The 20,598-nt window shown below is 45.8% G+C and overlaps 1 protein-coding gene across 1 annotated transcript in view; it reads left to right on the top strand.

Annotated features, from left to right (window-relative positions):
* The window catches only part of LOC146334350 (V-set and immunoglobulin domain-containing protein 8-like), a 39,180-nt gene that overhangs the window by 1,241 nt on the left and 17,341 nt on the right, over positions 1 to 20,598 (top strand). Inside the window, exon 4 of the mRNA XM_084823608.1 lies at positions 2,105 to 2,171. Within this exon, the coding sequence (XP_084679734.1) occupies positions 2,105 to 2,171 (67 nt within the window). The remainder of the gene's footprint in view (positions 1 to 2,104; positions 2,172 to 20,598) is intronic.

The following is a 20,598-nucleotide window of genomic DNA, read 5'->3' as shown; positions in this document are numbered from 1 at the left end:
TGGAGGCCAATCCTGCCCCCGATACTGTGACCCGACATTGGGTGGCGGAGGAGGGTGTCCAGTGCGTGACCAGTGCCCAGAGCAGAGACGCACGGCACGTTTCTGACATAGGCCATCTCTTCTCCTGCCACTGTAATGATAGCCATTTTGCAAGCTCAGAATAAATGCCAGGCGAAACTACAAAGTCCTGCAAAATAGGTGAATTAAAGGCTGGGGTTGTGTGTGTGTGTGTGTGTGTGTGTGTGTCTCCGCCCCCTCCTGGGGGCAGGGCAGTGTATTTCATGAGCCACAATGCATGCACATTTTGGGTGAAATCTAACACAACTCCTACTTAGAGTAGGCCCATTGAAATGAATGGAACTGAAGTTAGTTGTGATTAACTTAGGCCCCATTCATTTCAATGGGTAGGACTTATGTCGGATCCTACCCTTTGCTCCAAAGTATGCCCTGCACCTTGGAGATTGTTTGACTTCACATTAGCTTGAGAAAGGGCAGTTTTTGATAGGAAAAACAGGAGAATTAGTTAAGCTGTCTTTTCCTTCTCCCTACAGTTCCGTCGGGCCAATTTGCAGCCTCCCACAGGTTTTCTTTCTTTCTTTCTTTCTTTCTTTCTTTCTTTCTCTCTCTCTCTCTCTCTCTCTCTCTCTCTCTCTCTCTCTTTCTTTTAAAAAACGAGAATACCAGGAGACTGTTGCACATATCCTGTGCCCTTCTTACACCACTGTCTCTTTGCCTCGTCTTTCCATTTGCCATATCAGGATAACGCTGCCACAAATCATGACAGTAATACCATGACCAAGTTGTCAAAAAGATTAGCTGACATTAGTTGGGATTATGAGTGAAAGGCTTTCTGCGCTTGAAGGGAGCACGCTTCAGACGCCCAAAATGTCAACATTGGGAAGTCTTCATTGCTCAAGTGATGAAGAAAAGGGGAGAAGCCCGGATGACCAAAGGAGTGGAAAAGCAGGAAAGGAAGGAAACGGTCGTCTTGGGAGAGATTAGAAGAGCAGTCACCAGTATGAAAGGGACGCGCCTTCTGTGTGAGGCACGGACTGAAAATGACTGAGCAGAAGGGTGTGAGAGATGGAGTGTGTGTGCGCACACATGCAAAAGGAAGTTTATTGGAAGTGTTTTGATGAGGCACGATTGGTAGGTAAAATCGCATAACTTGACAAATCGGTTTAATGCCAGACGCTGAGTCAGGCCCTATCTCTGCTTTTAGAAGGCATCTAATGAACCAAGGGGCTGTTGCAGCACATAATTCTAGAACCTGGGGCCACCCCATGAAGCTGAGCAGTGGGAGATTCAGGAGAGACAAAAAGGAAGGACTTTTTCACATGGCACATTGTCAACCCATGGCATTTGCGACTGCAGTATATGACAGTCCCTCCCCAACTTAGATGGCTTTAAAACGAGATTGGACAAAGCTCATGGAGGATATCAATGGCTATCAGTTATAAATGGCTACTAGTCAGGATGGCTGCATATTACCTCCAGTACCAAAGGCAACGTGCCTCTATATAGCAGTTGTTGGGGGACACAAGCAGGAAGGTGCTATTGCCTTCTTGTCCTGCTTGTGGACTTCCCATTGGGCATCTAGATGGGCCTTTGTTCTGATCCAGCATGGCTCTTTTTATATTCTTAGTGGTGCTGTTCGATCATTTTGGACTCTGGACTGAACGGCCTTACGGCGTGGAGCATGCTCTTTAGATGACGAGTATTACTTTGCTTACTTCAAATGGCCTCCGCCCCATTTTAGATGGTAATCTGGTATTATTTCACTTCCTTCAGGATGTGGTAAGCCAGCCCAGCTGCTGTGTTTGGCCCCCCCCCCCCCAATCCTGCCTTGAGAGCTCCATGGGCTTTCCTATGCGGACAGGCTAAAGCGTTTGGGGATTTTCTCTGCGGGGTGGTGGCTTGGGCAGGGGGAAAGAAACTATTATGGCAGAGAGGTGCTATAAAGGTTTATGACATGGTGCATGGTGTGTGGATGCAAAACACACTGCTTTCCCATTGTCCCGCTGTGAGATTGTTTGGGCAAGAGTAATTTAATGTAGGGAATTATTCTCTACTCATGAACGCCAATTTGCTTCTTTTCTTAAAGGATTAGGCAAATTGATGGATGAGGATATCTTCATGATTGTTGACTGCAGTACCAGCTCCGTGTTTTGGTGGGCCCCTGGGCAAGACACCCCCAATGGGCCCCTCCCTCAGTGAGTCCACCTTCCCACCGCCATCATCACCCACTGCTCTTCTTCTTCCCCTTCTTTCTCATCACTGCTACCTAGGGATTTATGGATTGTGTTTCCCCCTCTGTGTTTTGCGGATTGTCAGGCGCCTTTTGTTCCGTCGTCCGCCCATCGACGGAATCAGGTTTTTCATTTCCCAGTTTGCGCAAATCTGCACATACGACGATGCACAAATCCCCCCCAAATGCACTTTAGCCTATGGGGGAGATGCACATTTTGGGGCGCTTTTTAAAAATTTTGCGTATTTTCCTATGATGAAATTTGTGCCGAATTCAGGAAAGTTAGAAAACCGGTGTGCAAGTCCATGGAATCTGCCCGACGGGTGGGGAAAAGTTGGTTGGACGAAATGCATCGCCAGGATCTGCGGGTCGGATTCTTGAAAATCCGAACTCATTTGGTTCCGTTACAGATTCCTCTAGCATCCCTATTGCTACTACTTGCTTGGCAGGCAGAAAGCCAGGGAGCAAGGAGGCCGCGGCATCTCCTGCTCCTCCTCCCCCCCACCACCGTTGCCTGGGCCGGAGCGAGAGGCAGGCAGACAAGCAGGTTGCAATAGTGAGAAGGAGGAGCAACTCCAAGCGCTCTTGTCCATGGGGCCCTGCTCAGCTGCAGGCCCTTGGCAGTTGCCCAACCATGCCTACCCTTGGCGCCAGCCCCGGTGGACTGCTGTTTCCCTTGAGGCTAAATGGAACCTTCACATCCAGTGGCAGGCTATCTATGAATACCAGTGGCTTGGGAGCATATGAAGGAAAGGCTTGTTGCCTTCAGGCTTTGCTTGTCAGCTTCTAGGAGGAATGTGGCTGGCTGTAGCTGGCCGGGTGGCCACTTTGTTGTTGTTGTTGTTCAGTCATTCAGTCGTGCCCGACTCTTCGTGACCCCATGGACCATAGCACGCCAGGCCTTCCTGTCCTGCGCTCTCTCCCGGAGCGTGCTCAAGTTCATGTTCATTGCATCCGTGATGTTATCCAGCCATCTCGTCCTCTGCCGTCCCCTTCTCCTTTTGCCTTCAATCTTTCCCAGCATCAGGGTCTTTTCCAGGGAGTTTTCTCTTCACATTAGGTGGCCAAAATATTTGAGCTTCAGCTTCAGTATCTGTCCTTCCAATGAGCAGTCAGGGTTGATTTCCTTTTGGATGGACTGATTGGACCTCCTTGCAGTCCAGGGGACTCGTAAGAGTCTTCTCCAGCACCACAGTTCGAAAGCATCGATTCTTCGGCACTCAGCCTTCCGTATAGTCCAACTCTCACAGCCTGACATTGCTACTGGGAAAACCATAGCTTTGATTATACAGACCTTTGTCAAAAAGGAGGAAACGTATCACCCCAAACAAGGCCGCTGATGGGCATGAAATATACACTGTATGTACTGATGCAAATTTAGAGATAACTGTTACGCTTTAAATAGAAATCCAGTGCCTCTCACCACAGTGGGGGAGACTGTGACCAGGCAACCTGTGTGCCTTGCTCAGTCCTCTCCCCATGGGCTGCAGATAGGCATCTTCAAGGATCAGCTCTTCCTTCTGATGGTTCTTTCTCTTTAAACAGAGTTTGGCCAGGCAGCCCTTCCAGTACACAACACCTTCCAATAGAGGACTGTCCTCTCTCAAGTAGGACACATGGCCCTCCCAGAAGCTGAAACCTGAAAGCTGGAGAGGACTGACAACTCAACTGATCCTGCAAGGCCCTTCCAATAGTTCTTAGGACAGCCAAGAGCCAGGGTGCCCACATTCAATCCACAGCAATCAGCAAACTATTAGCCTTAATTGCTAGATCAAGCCTCCATCTCCAGCGGCAGCGTACCGCCAGATCTACTGAGGGCAAACAACAGCGGAAGTCCATCGCCGTCCTTCCCTACTTTTGAAGCTTTTGGGGAGGCAGGCGCTGGCCCAGCCACCGTTTGAAACAGGCCGGCCAGGTAAATGAAACTCGGTCTGCTCTATCAAGGCCATAATTAAGGGCTTAAGACTTCAATCTGCCAAACGGCGTTACCAATTTCTGCCACACCCAGAAAATGCAAAAGCCACAAGGCGAAGCGTGTTGACTGTTGATTTCATTCAATGCGTGTCTGTGTTTTCCCTAGTTGGGCCATTTTGACTCATGATTGGTGTACTCTTACACGCCTGTGCTAATTTTAAACGTCTTTCTTTTTTCCTTTCCCAAACTGGTGATGCTGGAGAAAGGGGCTGGGACTGGGAGATTTAGGAAGTTTAGGACTGGCTTTGCAGAACTGTCTTTGCAGGAGGAGTGTCTCCTGGTTGCTTCACCACCAAAACGCTGGCTTCTTCTGGGACGCGAGAGCAGTTAAGCGCTCACCCAAACGTGGAGCTATCTGACCAGCTTAGCTCCAAGTTTTAATTAGAGGTGGGGTTAATTAAAGCTAACCAAATTAGGTTGTGGTTGGCTTCATGATAGGTCCGTGTCGGCCCCTCCTAGAGCTGCTTAAAACACTGGAATGTCGTCTTCCTGGAAAGCCGAGGGCAAGGCGGAGCAGCAGTCGTGCGCCTGATTGTAGCATATTATCTGTGCAACTATACTGCCTTGTACTCAACAACCCCGGAATTGGGCAATTGTTAAAAGAATCCCTTCATCCCAAATTGCACAGGTGGTTGCCAGAGGGTCAGGGGAAGTTCTTAGAAGGAAATGTGTTGATGCCACCAGCGGTTCAAACAGGAGAAGAACCTCAGCGTTTCCTGTTCAGATCCTTCACCTAGGGATGGGAGAGGATTTTTCTTCAGTTCTATTTTTCATTGGGATTCACCGAAATTCGCAGCGTTCTCCATATTCGGGACAAAAAGCACTTGAGAGTTTAACCAAATCAAATGTAGGAGAAACCAGAATGGACAGATTCGTACATGCAGGCCCAGGCTGCTGGGTGTTTAGTTCTTCCAAGTCTGGGTTTGAAACCCTGTGGATTCAACCATGCTAGTGCTGAATTAGGACTGGCACCTCTTTTTTTCTGACAGGCTCCTCATCTTTTAACAATCGTACGGCAGGAAGGCACAACATAGTCCTCTCCAGGCTGGGAATAGCTGTACCTGTTGATGTGTGCAGACGGAGAAGAGTTTCGTTTCTGTTTGGTTTTGATCAGAATTTACCAAACTTCAGAAAGCTTGGGACCGAAAGCACCTGAGATTTTAAAAATTCGAATGCGGGAGAAAGTGAAACTGGCAAATTTGTCCATCCCTAAGTCTTACATGGCTCAGTGCAGACATGACACTCCTGATCTCCTGACCATGGTTAATAGGAGATTAGGCTCCAGCCGTGTTCCCTCCTCCCCTCTCTGTAAATTCTCCCAACCCTTTTTTGGAGCTAACTGTGGTTTGCAACCTCAGTTCTAACTATCATTTGCATACTCCAGATTTCAGCTAGCCATAGTTAGCATTAAGATCAGCCTGTGTGCAACATTCACCATGATTAGTTTCAAAAAGGGGAGGGAGGCATTCATGCAAGGCAAAAGGATCAGAGAAGAGAGCATGCAAGCACATTTCTCCAATCTTCTAACCATGGTTAAGAAAAATTAGGCTCCTGCCGTGGGATCACGTGATCCTTCCTTCTCACCCTGCAAATTCTCCCTCCACATTTTGATGTCATCTGGGGTTAACATTCCATGGGTCAACCAGTTCTAACCCTGGTTTACAGCTAAGCACGGTGAGCTTCAGGATTGGCACATCCACACTACTAACCATGGTCAGCACCAACAGGGACTCCATGCCTGCTCTGATGCTGTTAAATAACAGTCTCCCCATTGGATGCAATTTCTGTATTATTATTTTTAAACCTGCACATTGAGTGCAAATGTGCATTAACAAGCATGTCTTGTTTGGCCCTCACTTGCATGATTAAAGGGGGATTAAACACATTGTCACCAGCTATTAGCCATGGTAGTTAAATGGAGATTCCATGGATTGAGGCAGTATACCCTTGCATATTGCCTTCCAGCTGTGCTTCTGGGCTTCCTGAAGGCATCTTGTTGGCCACTGTGGACTACATACACTTTAAGTTCGATCCTGCAGGGCTTAGAGGCTCCCATGTTTTCACCCACATTCCAGATCCTTTACCATAAGTTTTGAGAAGCATTGCCATGACTGTGTGCATTCCTCCCCGCAGCTGCACCATCCAATGATGAGCCACAAAATTTGGCATGCTGAGACACTTAGCATGTTTCTAGTCCTCAAGACAGAGATAGGTTTGACCGCATCAGATTCCAGAGGGGAAGCTGTATTATTTCATTGCGGGAGGAATAATTTTGCAGCACCTTAAAGATTTATTCTGGCATAGCTTTCATGGCCGAAGTCCCTCCGATGAAGCGGACTGTAGTTCACGAAAGCGTGTGCCACCATAAATTGATGCCTAGTGAAATTTCGGAAGTCCAGGGCTGGGCAGACTTTCCAGTGATTTCTCCTGGCCTACCTTTCAGGGCTGTTGTAAGGAGTGCTCCAATAATGCTTTACCAAGCACGCTGGGCCCTCTAATGCTCAGCATGGATGCCCATAATATTTATCGCAAGCCTTTTTATTTCCTAGAAATAAATAAAAATAAAATGGCAAGCCTTTTTCCAAGAAGCCTTTTGAAACAAGGGCGGTGCCTGAGCCACATCGACTTCATAAAGACATTCATGGCGTGTTCACTAGGTTTGATCTACTGTTTTGTGAAGTGATGGATGTCTTGTAAAAATGCCAAACGCCTTACCCATTCACCCTGCCCTATGCTGGATCCAAACACTGGTTTCCTTTTGCTCCATAAATCATATCATGGCTTAGTCTGCAGAAAGAGTCACCACCAATTACCTCCAGGCTGTCGAGCTAATTGCAGGGTACTAGGTGTATTCCCCTTCCGTCCTGATGCGGAATGATAGAAGGGTAGGTTGCTCCATCCCAAGGAGACACGCCAAGCAAGAACGCGCTTCCTCCCGTAGAGAACGGAGTGCCCGTACCACATCTCTAGTGAGGTGTAGAACAAGGTATCATTTGGGAGGGCGGCTGGGCGGGTGTGTAAATAATCCCCTGCGCATAGAAATCTACCCTGTCGAGAAGCGTTCTTTCTAGATTTCTATGAGCAGGGATGCATGTGTTCGTTTGCTTTGCTTGGAGGAACTTTTAATAATCCAAACATTAAGTCCCATCCAATCGATCCAGTCAAATTTTATTGCTTTTGGCCAATGACCTCTGCATAAAATACATACACGCACCGAGAAAAAAGCAAAAAACAGCAAGGTTAAATATAATATAACACATAACGTACAAAATTTAAAAATATGAAAACAATCTGTCATTGGTCCATAAGTAATATGGTATCAAAATTTATTTATTTATTTATTCATTCATTCATTCATTTCATTTCTATACTGCCCAATAGCCGAAGCTCTCTGGGCGGTTCACAAAAAAACACACCCCAAGAGAAAGAAGAAGAAAAAAGAGCCAAGGTGACACATAATACATATAACACATGATATACAAAATTTGAAAATATAAAAAGAATCTGTCATTGATCTATAAGTGATATGGTGTAAATCAATCTTTGCTATCATATTTCTTTCTGATCTTTTTGGCAGCAATGGCAAAGAGAGCTGCATGCCAGGTCACATCTTTATCCATATCTACTAGGAGATAGAAAATCATATCCAAAGGACTCTGGTAAGAGAATTTTTCAGTTAAGTGTACTACAAACCGTTCCCTTGTGTCGTTGTATAGAGGTCAGCGCAACGTTATGTCATATATGGGTTGGAGCCAGCGTAGATCCATTGAAATCAATGCCAAGTGTAAGTCCCATAGATTTCAATGGGTCTGCTGTAAATCTGGATTCAAACCAATGTGCCACCAGGGTGAGGTGATATAATTCAGGCACAAATTGACCACTTCCGTGAGAACAAAACCTGGCTCTCTAACCAGACTTCCAAATACTAAATAAAATGGCTTTTCTTACAGCGGGGGCAATTTGGTTTCATTAGTAATTTATGGCACACACTGTCCGATCCTATCTATGTGCGTTCACAGAAGGAAGTCTGAGTTTGGGGATTTGCTGTCAAGTAAGCATGTGTAGGATTGCAGCTTCATTGCAGCTAAAGGATTGTGCTGATTGGTTTTAATGAAGCAAGCTCATATTTTAAGGGTATGCTTGTTTTCTTATTGTGGCTACATTGGTTCTGGTGTGTTACTGTAATAAGGAACAAAGATGTAAATATTCAAGATGGCCTCTCTTCCTTACTGTTTGGTCTTGCGTTAACTCCTGTTTCCTCCAGTACTGAGGTTTTGGTGATATGATGATTAATTTAATTGAAAGCTGCCAAGTTTTATTGCTTGATCACTTAAGATAAACATATTCAAATTATATATCGTTGTCCGTCACATCATCGGTGGCATTAGTGATGGAGCTCCTTTCATGCACACCTTCCCCTGAAGGCTGTGGACATCATATCATTCCAGGGCATGGGTGGGGGGCAGCTGGCACCCCCCCCTCCAAGCTTAAGGTGACCGGATGTAAGTTCACCCCCCAAAAAAAATCCCACGTGAAGAATTCCTAAAATTTCCCTCATTTCTCCATCTGCAAACGGGGCAGTGAAATATGTCGGGGCGGGGGATAATTTGGCATGACCCCTCCAGATATTGTTGGACTACAACTCCTATCATCCCTCACCATTGCCGATGTTAGCTCAGGTTGATGGGAGTCCCAACAGCATCTGGAGAGCTACACATTCCTCATCCCTGATCTAAACCAACCTTTCCCCCCCGCCCCCACCACCAAAAAAAGAGAAAAGTATCAGTCTATTTTTGCTTTAGGATTATTGCCTTACGCATATGCATGTTTATGCAGATTTGATAAACAGATGGATGGGCTAAAACTGATAGCAATTAATTTACTAAGTTTTCTTTCGTGAGGTGACAGGCCTGGTCTCAATTTTATGGGCGGTTGATCAACAGAAACGTCTTTAACCCCGCCATGCAAATAAGTGCACCAAAGTTGCTAGTCCATAGTAATTTTTTTAAAAAGAACATAAGAAGAGTCCTGCTGGAACAGCCCCAAGTCCAGCATCCTGCTTTTCCACATTGACCTGGATTGGACCTAGCCCGAAAGTATGCACCTGTACTTCCCCCTCTTCCAGCACAGCAATGAGGAGGAGATCCACCATTTTATGAGTGGGCAAGCCCCGAACCCCAGGGCTGACCAAGCTTATGGCAACCAGCTTGATTGATAACTGGCAAATAGAGGGAGAAAACGTGGAGGCAGTGACAGACTTTGTCTTCCTAGGCGCAAAGATCACTGCAGACGCTGACTGCAGCCAGGAAATCAGAAGACGTTTACTTCTTGGGAGGAGAGCAATGACAAATCTTGACAAAATAATGAAGAGCAGAGACATCACACTGACAACAAAAACCCGCATAGTTAAAGCAATGGTATTCCCCGTAGTAACCTATGGCTGCGAGAGCTGGACCATAAGGAAGGCTGAGCAAAGGTAGATACTTTTGAACTGTGGTGCTGGAGGAAAATTCTGAGAGTGCCTTGGACTGCAAGAAGATCAAACCAGTCCATCCTCCAGGAAATAAAGCCAGACTGCTCGCTTGAGGGAATGATATGAAAGGCAAAACTGAAGTACTTTGGCCACATACTGAGAAGACAGGACACCCTGGAGAAGATGCTGATGCTAGGGACAGCGGAAGGCCAAAGGAAGAGGGGCCGACCAAGGGCAAGGTGGAGGGATGACATTCTAGAGGTGACGGACTCGACCTTGGGGGAGCTGGGGGTGGCGACGGCCGACAGGAAGCTCTGGCGTGGGCTGGTCCATGAGGTCACGAAGAGTCGGAAGCGACTGACCGAATAAACAACAAAACCCACGACACTCTCAAAATTCCAAATGTGCCCACCGGCCCCAAAAGGCTGGGGACCCATGGCTTAGGGTGTATATGGACAACCCATAATCTGCAGGCCATCTGGGGCCCATGGAAGCCATCTATACCACCCCCTCTAAGAACCCTTCCAGACATTCCCTACCACATAGGAAGCTGCCTTATACTGAGTGGTACCCTTTGTCCATCTAGCCAGTACTGTAGACTCTGATGGGTAGCAGTGCCTCCACAGGCTTTCAGGCAGGAATTCTTCCTTGCCCTACCAGGAGATGCCGGGAATTAAACCTGGGACCTTCTCCATGCAAAGCAGGGCTCTTCCACTGAGCCACCACCTCCAGTTTACATTATTTGGCTTTCAGCCACCCACCCACGATTGTTATTTTCTAAGAATGAATGCTTCTGGGGCCCACGTGAGGTTCAGCGGCATCCTTGGCAATAAAGATCGTGTTGGAGGCTGGCACTTTGCTTTGCAGCTTGTCAGCCTCCCAGTTAAAAATAAAATAAATCTAGTAAAAATGAAAATAAACATCAGGAGGAGCAGGGAGGCCTGTTGGAGTCCCCAGCGTAAAACATAGCTTAGTATTACATGTAGGGATGTCCGAATTTTGTGAAATCTGTTCTATCTGTGTTTCGCGGATTATCAGGTGCCTTTCATTCCATCGTCCGCTCATTGACAGAATGGGGATTTTTTAGGGATGTACAAGAATTTCACTCCCCTTGTGCTAATGCGCATTAGCGCTAATACACCCGTGCGCTAATGCGCATTAGCACATGTGCGCATTCACGTGAATGTGTATTAGCGCAAATGCGAATTTGCGCAAAATCCAGACGGTTTTTAAAAAACGGTTCGCAAGTCTGTGCGACTCGGAAAAAAGTGGTCTGTTGCAGAATCCACAGTTTGGATACATAGAAATCTGAACTCATTTGAACTCATTGCAGATTTCATCCTAGTTACATGCCACTGAGGCCATTGCTTCCAAGAGCCAGAGGCCTCCAAGAAGCCCACTCATAACTAGGACAGTAATTTGTGGCACATTCGCAGCCTAAAACTGGGACGCACAAGGGGAGAGCCCAAATTCTTTCCTGGCTTGTGAAAGCTTTACTGTCTGCTTACTTGTGCTTCCCCCTCATTATAAGCCTTTATGGCTCTCCTGGTTTGCTCTACTGCTCGTCCGGAATTCAGCATAAGTTGTAATAATTTGGGTGTGCACAATTTGCCACAGCTTTTCAGTTCATCTGCATTGCTGCTGCTGCTGCTTTTTCTTCTTCACCTAGATTTCACTGATGCACCATATGCACATCGATGCAAACACTGCGCACACAAAGAAGAAGAAAAAGGGCAATCCTGCGGGACAGTCTCATCAATGTTCTTTTTTAGGCAGTGTTTTAGGGCTAAACAAGATGTGACTCTTTTCATGGAATTAGACATATCATGCATAGGGATGTTAGAGAATTCCGCCACAGACTCCAATGAGTCCCTCCGAGTCCCTCGGAGTCCGTGGCGGAACGGACCACCTACCTCCGCCATCCCATGAAGTTGCCCCAGAACGGATCCTACCTGCCACCAGCCGGTCCGGTCTGGCCGCTGCCGTCCTGTGGAAGAAAATGGCATCTGGCATAGCGAACGCCATTTACGTCCCTTCTCTTTGCCGAGATAGGCTACGTAAAGATTTACGTAGCCTATCACAGCAAACAGCAGGGACGCAAATGGCGTAGTGGACACCATTTGCGCCCCTGTTCTTTGCAGTAATAGGCTACGTAAATCCTTACGTAGCCTATCACGGCAAACAGCAGAGACGCAAATGGCGTCCGCTATGCCGGACGCCATTTGCGTTCCAACAGCTGGAAGTCCACCAGCGGCCGGAAGCAGCTGACAGCTCCACAGACTTGCTGCGGAGCAGAGCCGGCCAGCAAGGATTCTGGGGAGGAGTGACGGATCGCCACCCCCCCGACCCTCCATGGACTCCAGATAAGAGGGTTTTGCACATCCCTAATCATGCATTCCTTTAAAAAAATGCGTAAATAAATGGGGGTGAGGACTGCAGAGACGGCAAAATTGTTGTTGTTGTTGTTGTTGTTTCTATACCGCCCAATAGCCGGAGCTCTCTGGGTGGTTTACAAAAGGGTTAAAGGACCCCTCACCCTGCACTCCAGTGTTCTGATCTGACTCAGGGGCCCCGCCCTGGCTATTCGCTTTAAAAAGAAACTGAAACTGCACACAGAGGCTAACTAGATGACAAAAGCCTACTTTGAACCTAGTGATGTGCATCTGTGGACCTGTATGCACTGGGAAAACTCTGCGCAAAAGAGAACTTTGATGTATGGTTCTCCCCCACTCACCCCCAGCCCCATAATATATGTATTTTATCTGTGTTGTTTTTAGCTTCTTTTTTAGTGGTTACATTTTTTTTCCTTTTTATGGTTTTATTGCAAATCGCCTCGAGCATTCAGTGAGTGGAGGGGGCGATACCAAAATAGATTGATATTTTGATCTATCGATATTTTGATCTATCAAGATTGATAACATAATGCCAAAAATAATGCAGCCTTGGTAAGGTCATAGACTTCAGCGCCATTTTGGGGTAGAAAGGCAGGGTAGAAATAATTAAATAGACGTAACTGCATTGAGAGGGCCGCGGTGGCTTAGTGGTTAAGACGCTGAACTGCAGACCGGAAGGTCGGCAGGACAGCAGTTCGCGACCCGAGTGCCGTGTGACGGAGTGAGCTCCCTTCTTCAGTCCTAGCTCCTGTCAACCTAGCAGTTTGGAAGCAAGAAATTGCAAGTAGATAAATAGGTACCGCCTCGTCGGGAAAGATAACAGCGTTCCGTGCACCTCGGTGTTTAGTCATGCCGGCCACATGACCATGGAAGCGTCTTCGGACAGCGCTGGCTCTCCGGCTTAGAAACGGGGATGAGCACCACACCCTAGAGTCGGACACGACTGGTTGGGGACACCTTTACCTTTTACCTTTTTGATTGCATTGAGAGTCTTTTTTGGGTAGGGGCATGGCTTTTACCTGAGGTGCATATGCACTCCTTCGCATTGGTAAAACACAACACGAAAAGGATCCTGATATAACTGTATATATTGTAAGAATCTCGTTGTCAGTGTCAACATTGTCAAACAATAGCTTTGCCTATTGGGTGGTATAGAAATGTAATTAATAATAGTAATAGCAATAATAATAATAATGGTGATGTTTTGAAATGTGCATGCTTTACCAATGCACACGTGAGCATTGATAATATCAAGAAGGGGAAAGGAGAGAAAGAAACAGGAGGTTGCATGTATAATATTCAGTATAACATCCCAAATTTGAAAAATTGAACCATAAGGGGCTCATCTGTTTCACTTCATAAATGAGACCAGGCAATTTGGAACTTGAAAATCCAGCAAGGAATTCAGATGCTGAGAATTTAGGAAGCGTTGTTACTGGTGCACCAGCTTTCCCCAACAGGGCACCCTCCAAACATGTGGAGTACAACTTCCATCATCCTCGACGGTCGGTCATGCTGGGTGGGGCTGATGGGAGTTGTAGTCCAAAACATCTGGAGGGCACCCGGTTGGGGAAAGCTGGCATAGATTATGCTTCCTTGCCATTGGCAGCAGGTCAGCCAGGATGGACAGAAGAGTCTGTTCCTGGTCCAAGTCAGTTTCAAGTGTGCCTGTTTTTTTGTCTATGTCAGTTTCACATGTGATCATTTATAAGTCTGTTCTACCTGTTTCCCTTCTGATCCGCCTTTTCTTTTAAAAAAATCCATATGAAAATTCACGTTAAATGGTATTTTTGAACATGCTTTCTCACAAAACATACCTTTCTAAATTAATTTCTCTCAAAGAATACATTTCAAAATGTATTTTATCCTAAAATATGTGTTTTTATATGCATTTTGATACTTTTTTTGAGCCGAGCTCTCCATTACAAAATTTGGAGATGCGCAAAATAACTGCATTCTGAATCACATGGTAGTCCAAGAAGTGTGGATCAAGTTGGTTTGCTTTGAAATCCGGACTGAACAAAATCTTTAAGCATCCCTACCGGCCCAGTGACTATTTACAAGCCTACTTGCATCACTGGGCTGCAACCTTCTTGTAAATTAATTACAAAAATAAAGCTGTAGTCCGATACCCACTTACCTGCAAATAAGCCTCATGTAACTCAACAGGGCTTACTTCTGAATAAAATGGGAGAGTCTGTCAAGTTTGCTTTCACTCCGCTCATCAGATTTCCACAGTTACATTTGTTCCGCCCCGTTTCTCTTGCAGTCCGTGCATTTTGCCTTTAAAAGCCTCGACGAAAATGAGCACATCTTTTCATGCATGGTTCTCCTAATGTTTTTGTGTGTGCTTCTTCAAATGTTCACATTTCCCTCCATGGTATGTAGTGGTTTTGTGCACATCCCTCCCCCCCCCCAATATGCCCACTTTGTGCACACTTTTTCCTAAAACATGCACGTTTTCTGCTAATTCTTCGATCAACAGACTTGCTTGCATGAAGGATGGTCTGGGTCCCTTTCTCCATGCCTGGTGGAGACACAGTTCCATGCCTCCTTCCGGCATGAAGAAAAAAAAGCAGGTGACATTAAGTGGCGCAACCCTGGCGTGATGTCAGGGTTGAGCCCACACCCCCTGATATCATCCAGCCCACGTTGGATCTGATGGAGAGCAATGTGTCCCCCCACCCTGAAACAGTTCTACACTCCTCGTATAGAAGTTCGGGGGGTGGGAATTATTCCCAGCCATCTCTTCTTCTGAGCAGACCTGCACAGGATTGCACTGAAATAAATCAAAATGAACCAAAAGATTCCTCCCTCACAGGCTTCCCACAGGATCCAAAGGATCACAGCGAACAGCTCAGTGCTTTTTCTTGCGACAAGGGCGGTTGTTTTATTTAAATAAAAAAATAAACAGTTTGGAAATCCTAGAGGGATCCAACCAAGTTTGCACGAAAGGAGGTCTGTTCATCCGGCATGGGGCTCGACTCTCATGCATCCCCAGTGCTGTATGTGTGGAAATCGCCCAGATGAAAGTGTTGCCTAATTGTTCAGTGTGCAACGACTTCAAAGGAAACTGGGATGGGTCTCTCTGGCTCAGTCTGGCAGTTTGGAGGCGCTCAGTCACCTGCTCTAACTCAGCCCAAAGGAATCTTGACCTCACATGCCAAGCGAGCCCAGGAGGGTAAAAACATCGCAACACTCCAGAACATCTGCAAACACTCCACCTCCTTGCAGCTGCCTTGGATTCTGCTCCAGTCTCTTCACCATCAGTATACAGAAATCCACCTTTTTCACGATGGCAGGGAACCAGGGTTTTCGACTCCTACTCACCTGCATGATGCTAGGTAAGGCCTTTAACCCGGGCTTGGATTTATTTATGCGCTTTATCTATTTCATTTCTGACTTGCAAAAGAGAGCCAGTTTCAAACAAGAACTGGTTATGAACAAAAGGTTGAAGAAATAGGATGCAAAATCCTGGAGAGTCTCAAGATTATGTTCCTTTGCAGTCAAGGAAAAGGGACTACCTTTTCCCAGAAAGAAAGGGTAGAGAAAGCAGATAAAATTAGGTAGAGAAAAGGGTAGAAAAAAGGTAGAGAAAATTCCTGGAGAGTCTCAAGATTATGTTCCTTTGTGGACAAGAAAAAGGGGCTACCTTTGATGAGAGGTAATGTGATGTAGTGGTTAAGAGTGTTGAACTAGGACCCAAGTTCAAATCCCCGTCAGCCCACTGGGTGAAAATAGTCCAGCCTAGCTTACCTTACAGGATTGTTGTGAAAAGAATTTGTATGCCCTTTTGAGAACCATGGGGGAATGAGTTATATTTAGTATTTCACATTTCGGGAGGACAGTTTCCATCTTTACCGGGATGTATTTATTAGCTTCATGCCACCTGTTCTTGAATGTGTGTATGTATGTAGTTATTATTTATACAGCTCCATCATTTTTTAAAAAAAAACAAAACAAGGATTGCATTCTGCTTTTTTCTATTTCATAAAAAAATATCCAGAGAAGATAGCAACAGGCAATGATCCAATTGAAGTAGTATTTTTTTAAACCCAATAAGATTAAAGGATGCTCCAGGGAAAAGCATCAAGGATACAAATCGCTCCATCCAAAGTCTTGGTGAATTTACCTGTGTATCTATCTGACATATTTAGACATCACTCCCACACTCAAGGTGTTATACAAGATCCAGATTAAAAACAGCAATAAATATTGCTGGAATAAAACTTAATGCATCGTAAAAAATAAAATAAAAACAGGACATAGAACATGAATCACAATAAAAGCAGAAAGCGAAATTAGAAACCATTGAAAGGCTGATGGAGCAATATGTAGTCTTCACGGCTTCTCTTAAGCATAATCAAGAAGGGGGCTAGTCTGATCTTTCTGGGGAAGGAATTTCATAATCAGGAGCTGCTACCAAAAAGGCCCTACCGTGAGTGCCCACCAACCTAACCTCTCATGGTGATGGAACATATACCAGGCCTCCAATGATGATCACAATTTACAGGCAGGTTCTGATAAGCAAGGAAGTAGTTTTTTGGATATCTTGGTCAGTGGTGCGGTTAGGATGGGAAGTAATAAAAATAGAAAATGCAGTTTTTGTCCAGGGCCCCAAATGACCAACCAGAGAGCAGCAGCAAACAGGACCAGCATGCGTTTGGGGGGGGGGGGGACGGGACACACCATTACATAGCTTGGGCATGCACATGATTACAGATGTTCAGGTTATTATTTTTACTTTAAAATATATATTATCCATTTCAACAACAAAGTTGGGGTTTTTCCCAAGTCAATGGGTAAACTCCACCTACTTAGAGTAGACCCATTGAAATGAATGGGACTTCAGGTAGTCACCACTAACTTAAGCCCCATTCATTTCAATGGGTCTACTCTAAGTAGGACTTACACTGGATTTTGCTCCATGGGTTTTGCATCAGGGCCATAGACGCAAACCCCATTTTATTCCTGAGGTCATGATGGGGCTTGGATTGAAGTGAGTTCAAAATGCGAAACTGCGCAGGCTCCAAGTATTATTATTATTTTTTTCATTATCAGGGTTGACAAACAAGGTGTCTTCCACCCCATAACGTATCAGGGATGTAGAAGCAGTTGTAGAGCATGGAATGGCGGTGGCGTGTGTGTAGCTTTAAGAAATGTGAGTTGCGTGCTTCTCAGCTGGAGTAATACATGCAGCCATCGAAAGCACCCCCCAGAAGACCATTAAATCCAGGGTCTAGCCACACGACTGATCCTGACCCCAAACCATGCAGGGATTTATAGGTAAAGAACCAGCATGTTGGTTTGTACCCGGAAGCAAACTGGAAGCCAGTGAAATTAATCCAACACCAGTGTTACATGGTCTGCGAAACGCACGCCACACAGGAGCCTGTCTGCTGTGGTTTGCGCTCGCTGCATTTTCCAAACGCTTTTAAAGGGCAGAGAGGTGATTCAAGCATGGATCATTGTGGCCAGAGCCTCCTTCGCTAGAAAAGGCCACAGCTCTCATGGGGGACAGCCAAATCTCCAGTGGAAGAGAGTTCCACAGCTGGGGTGCTGCCACCGAAAGAGCCCTGCCATGTGTGGTAGTCCCACAGGCCACATTCTTCAAAGGCCAGCAAAGTCAACCAGCAAAGATCTTAAATCCCGGAATGGTTGATACTGGGGAAGATGGTCCTGCCCAGACCATGAGGTCCTCTGTGGGGGCCTCCTCCAAGTACCCCCACTGAACAAAGTTAAGAGGGTTGCTACAAGAGACAGGGCCTTCTCAGTTGTGGCACCCTGCTTATTTATTTGTTACATTATTGTTACATTTCTATCCTGCCTTTTCTTCATTGAGCCCAGTGACTGTCCTCCTCTCCATTTTATCCTCACAACAACCCTGTGAGGTAAGCTAGGCTGAGAGTCAGTGACTGGCCCAAAGTCCCCCAGTGAGCTTCATGGCTGTGTGGGGATTAGAACCCAGGTCTCCCGAGTCCTGGTCCAGCCCTCTGACCACTACGCCGCACTGGAATGTGCTCTCTAAGCAGGCTTGGCTGGCATCCACACTGTTACATTTTCAATGTCAGAGAAAGACATTTTACATTTTACATTTTACATTTCTATTATTGTGATTTTCCCACCCCCTCCCCGTGACCCATTTAATTAATTAATTGATTTGATTGCATGATTGATTGAGTGATTGATTGGCTATCTTGCCCTTCCTCATGAAGGGCCCAGGGCACCTAACAACCCATATAAAACACAGCACAACACGCAAACAACATTAAAATCATGACTTTAAAATCACAAATATATACTAGAATACAAGAAAACCACCAACGCAATCCATCAAAAAACAAAGAGAGCACTATTGTTTTATTGTGTGATAAAACCAGTTTTATCGTGTGAGCTGCCCCCAGAACATTTTGTTATATATTTTGGCCACCTAATGCGAAGAGAAAACTCCCTGGAAAAGACCCTGATGCTGGGAAAGACTGAAGGCAAAAGGAGAAGGGGACGGCAGAGGATGAGATGGCTAGATAGCATCACGGATGCAATGAATATGAACTTGAGCACGCTCCGGGAGAGAGCGCAGGACAGGAAGGCCTGGCGTGCTATGGTCCATGGGGTCACGAAGAGTCGGACACGACTGAACGACTGAACAACAACAAAAAATACAATTCATTAAGGGCACAACCCTATGCATGTTTAGACCAGTGGATGCTGGTGTCGGAGAGGCAGATTCCATTCTGGGTTGTAGTTACAACCAGCCAGCCCTCTAAAGGTGCTATGCAAGGTGCTGAACCCATTTTGGGGAGAGGGTGCAGCACTTGAACGGCACCTTTAGAGCGCTGGCTGGTTCTAACTAAAACTCAGAATGGAATCATTGCCCATCCGAAACCGGAGCCACGAGCCTCCACTGGTTTAGACAGAAAAAAAAGTCCTACCTCTCCCAGCATGCCCCAGTAAAATAAATAAGACCCTTTCCCAAGTCGCCACTACCCTAAGCTATGGCGGGAACACCAGGAGAAGGGCTTCCAATGGAGATCATAAAGTTTGGGGTTGTTCATATGAGAAAAGGTGGTCCTTCAAAGGAGGTGGTGCTTTGCAGAGCTTCTCAAGCGAAACCATAGTCCCCTGCCCACAGGGAGCATCCAATCAGCATTTTAATAATTCCAGTCTTTAGGAGAAAGTGTGGGCCGTTGGTTATAGCCAAAGCAGCCCCATTCACACACAAGAGGGAGACTTGCGGGAACCCCAAGATATGCAGAAATAGAATCTTTGCAGGAGGGCAACCAAAAGCCCCCCTCCCCCCAAAAAAAACAGCCCAGCGAAGACTGTGCATTTTATTTATTTTTTGTTACATTTTTATGCCACCCAATAGCTGCAGTTCTCTGGGCGGTTCAGAACAATTAAAACCATAAAATACAAGACAATAAAATACAGGGAATAAAATACAAATTAAAAGTTTAAAACTACAACTTAAAAATAAAACAATAATAACCAGACAGAAGCTAGCTGCAGTGCAAAAATTTAAAATATAATACCAGCTAGAAAACAAACTGGAAAACTAAAAGGCCTGGGAGAATAAGAAGGTCTTCCCTTGGCACCGAAAGGAGCACAGTGTGGGCGCCAGGCAAGACTCTCTGGGAAGCTCATTCCACAGCCGGGGTGCCACAGCAGAAAAGGCCCTCTTCTTAGTAGCATGCTCAGTGGTCAGAGAATGCTAACTGTTGAAAGGGGGAAAGCCAGGGGAACTGGGTGGGAAAGCACGAGGGGATATGGAATGGCGTGATCTGGAAGGGGACCTGGGTGGCTGGCCGGCTGAAACAGCTATCAGGAGCAGGCCCTGTTGTAACATTTTGTAGTCTGACTTTTCGTATCAATTAAGGTCGTCTCAAGGGTGCTACCTGAGCTCCGTTGTTTTAAAATAAATAATTAGAATTTTGGAGCCGGGGGAAGTAAAAGAGGGAGGGAAGGAAGAGATGAGATGAGATCAGTGGAGTTGCATGTACTTAGGTTTGGTTGCAGGTTGGGGTTAAGCCAAGTGTGTGATGAAAAAGATGAGTTTTGAACAGATAAGAGACAGCATCACATCTGTGTTCAGGGAGAGAGTTAGGGCAGTCTGCCTAGTGAGACTGACCTACTTTCAAGCCTCGCTTTGTTTACTCTTCTGGTAACAACCCTGTGAGGTAGGCCTCTGTTTTACAGGTGGATAACTGAGGCTGAGTGACACTGAACTAAAGTTGTTGTGAGGGTGTAACAGTTGCTTGCTTAAAGAAAAAAAATTAGACAAATAAAAAGAGGATGTCTACCAGAGGCTAATTATCATACTTAAGAATGAAGCCTTCCTGTGCAGAGGAAATAGACCTCTGATCAGACACTGGGGGGGAAATTTATTTATTCATTCATTCATTAGACTTATGTACCACTGAACATATTTAAAAATGAGTGGTTCACAAAATGTATTATAATACACATTAAAATAAAATTAAAATACATTAAAACAACAGGTTGTCGTCGTC

This window comes from Heloderma suspectum, chromosome 17 (assembly GCF_057233095.1).
Source record: "Heloderma suspectum isolate Gila_16-S chromosome 17, 16-S_ref, whole genome shotgun sequence".
NCBI lineage: Eukaryota > Metazoa > Chordata > Lepidosauria > Squamata > Helodermatidae > Heloderma > Heloderma suspectum.
The sequence above is the reverse complement of the archived record's forward strand: the minus strand, read 5'-3'. Positions and strand labels throughout refer to the sequence as shown.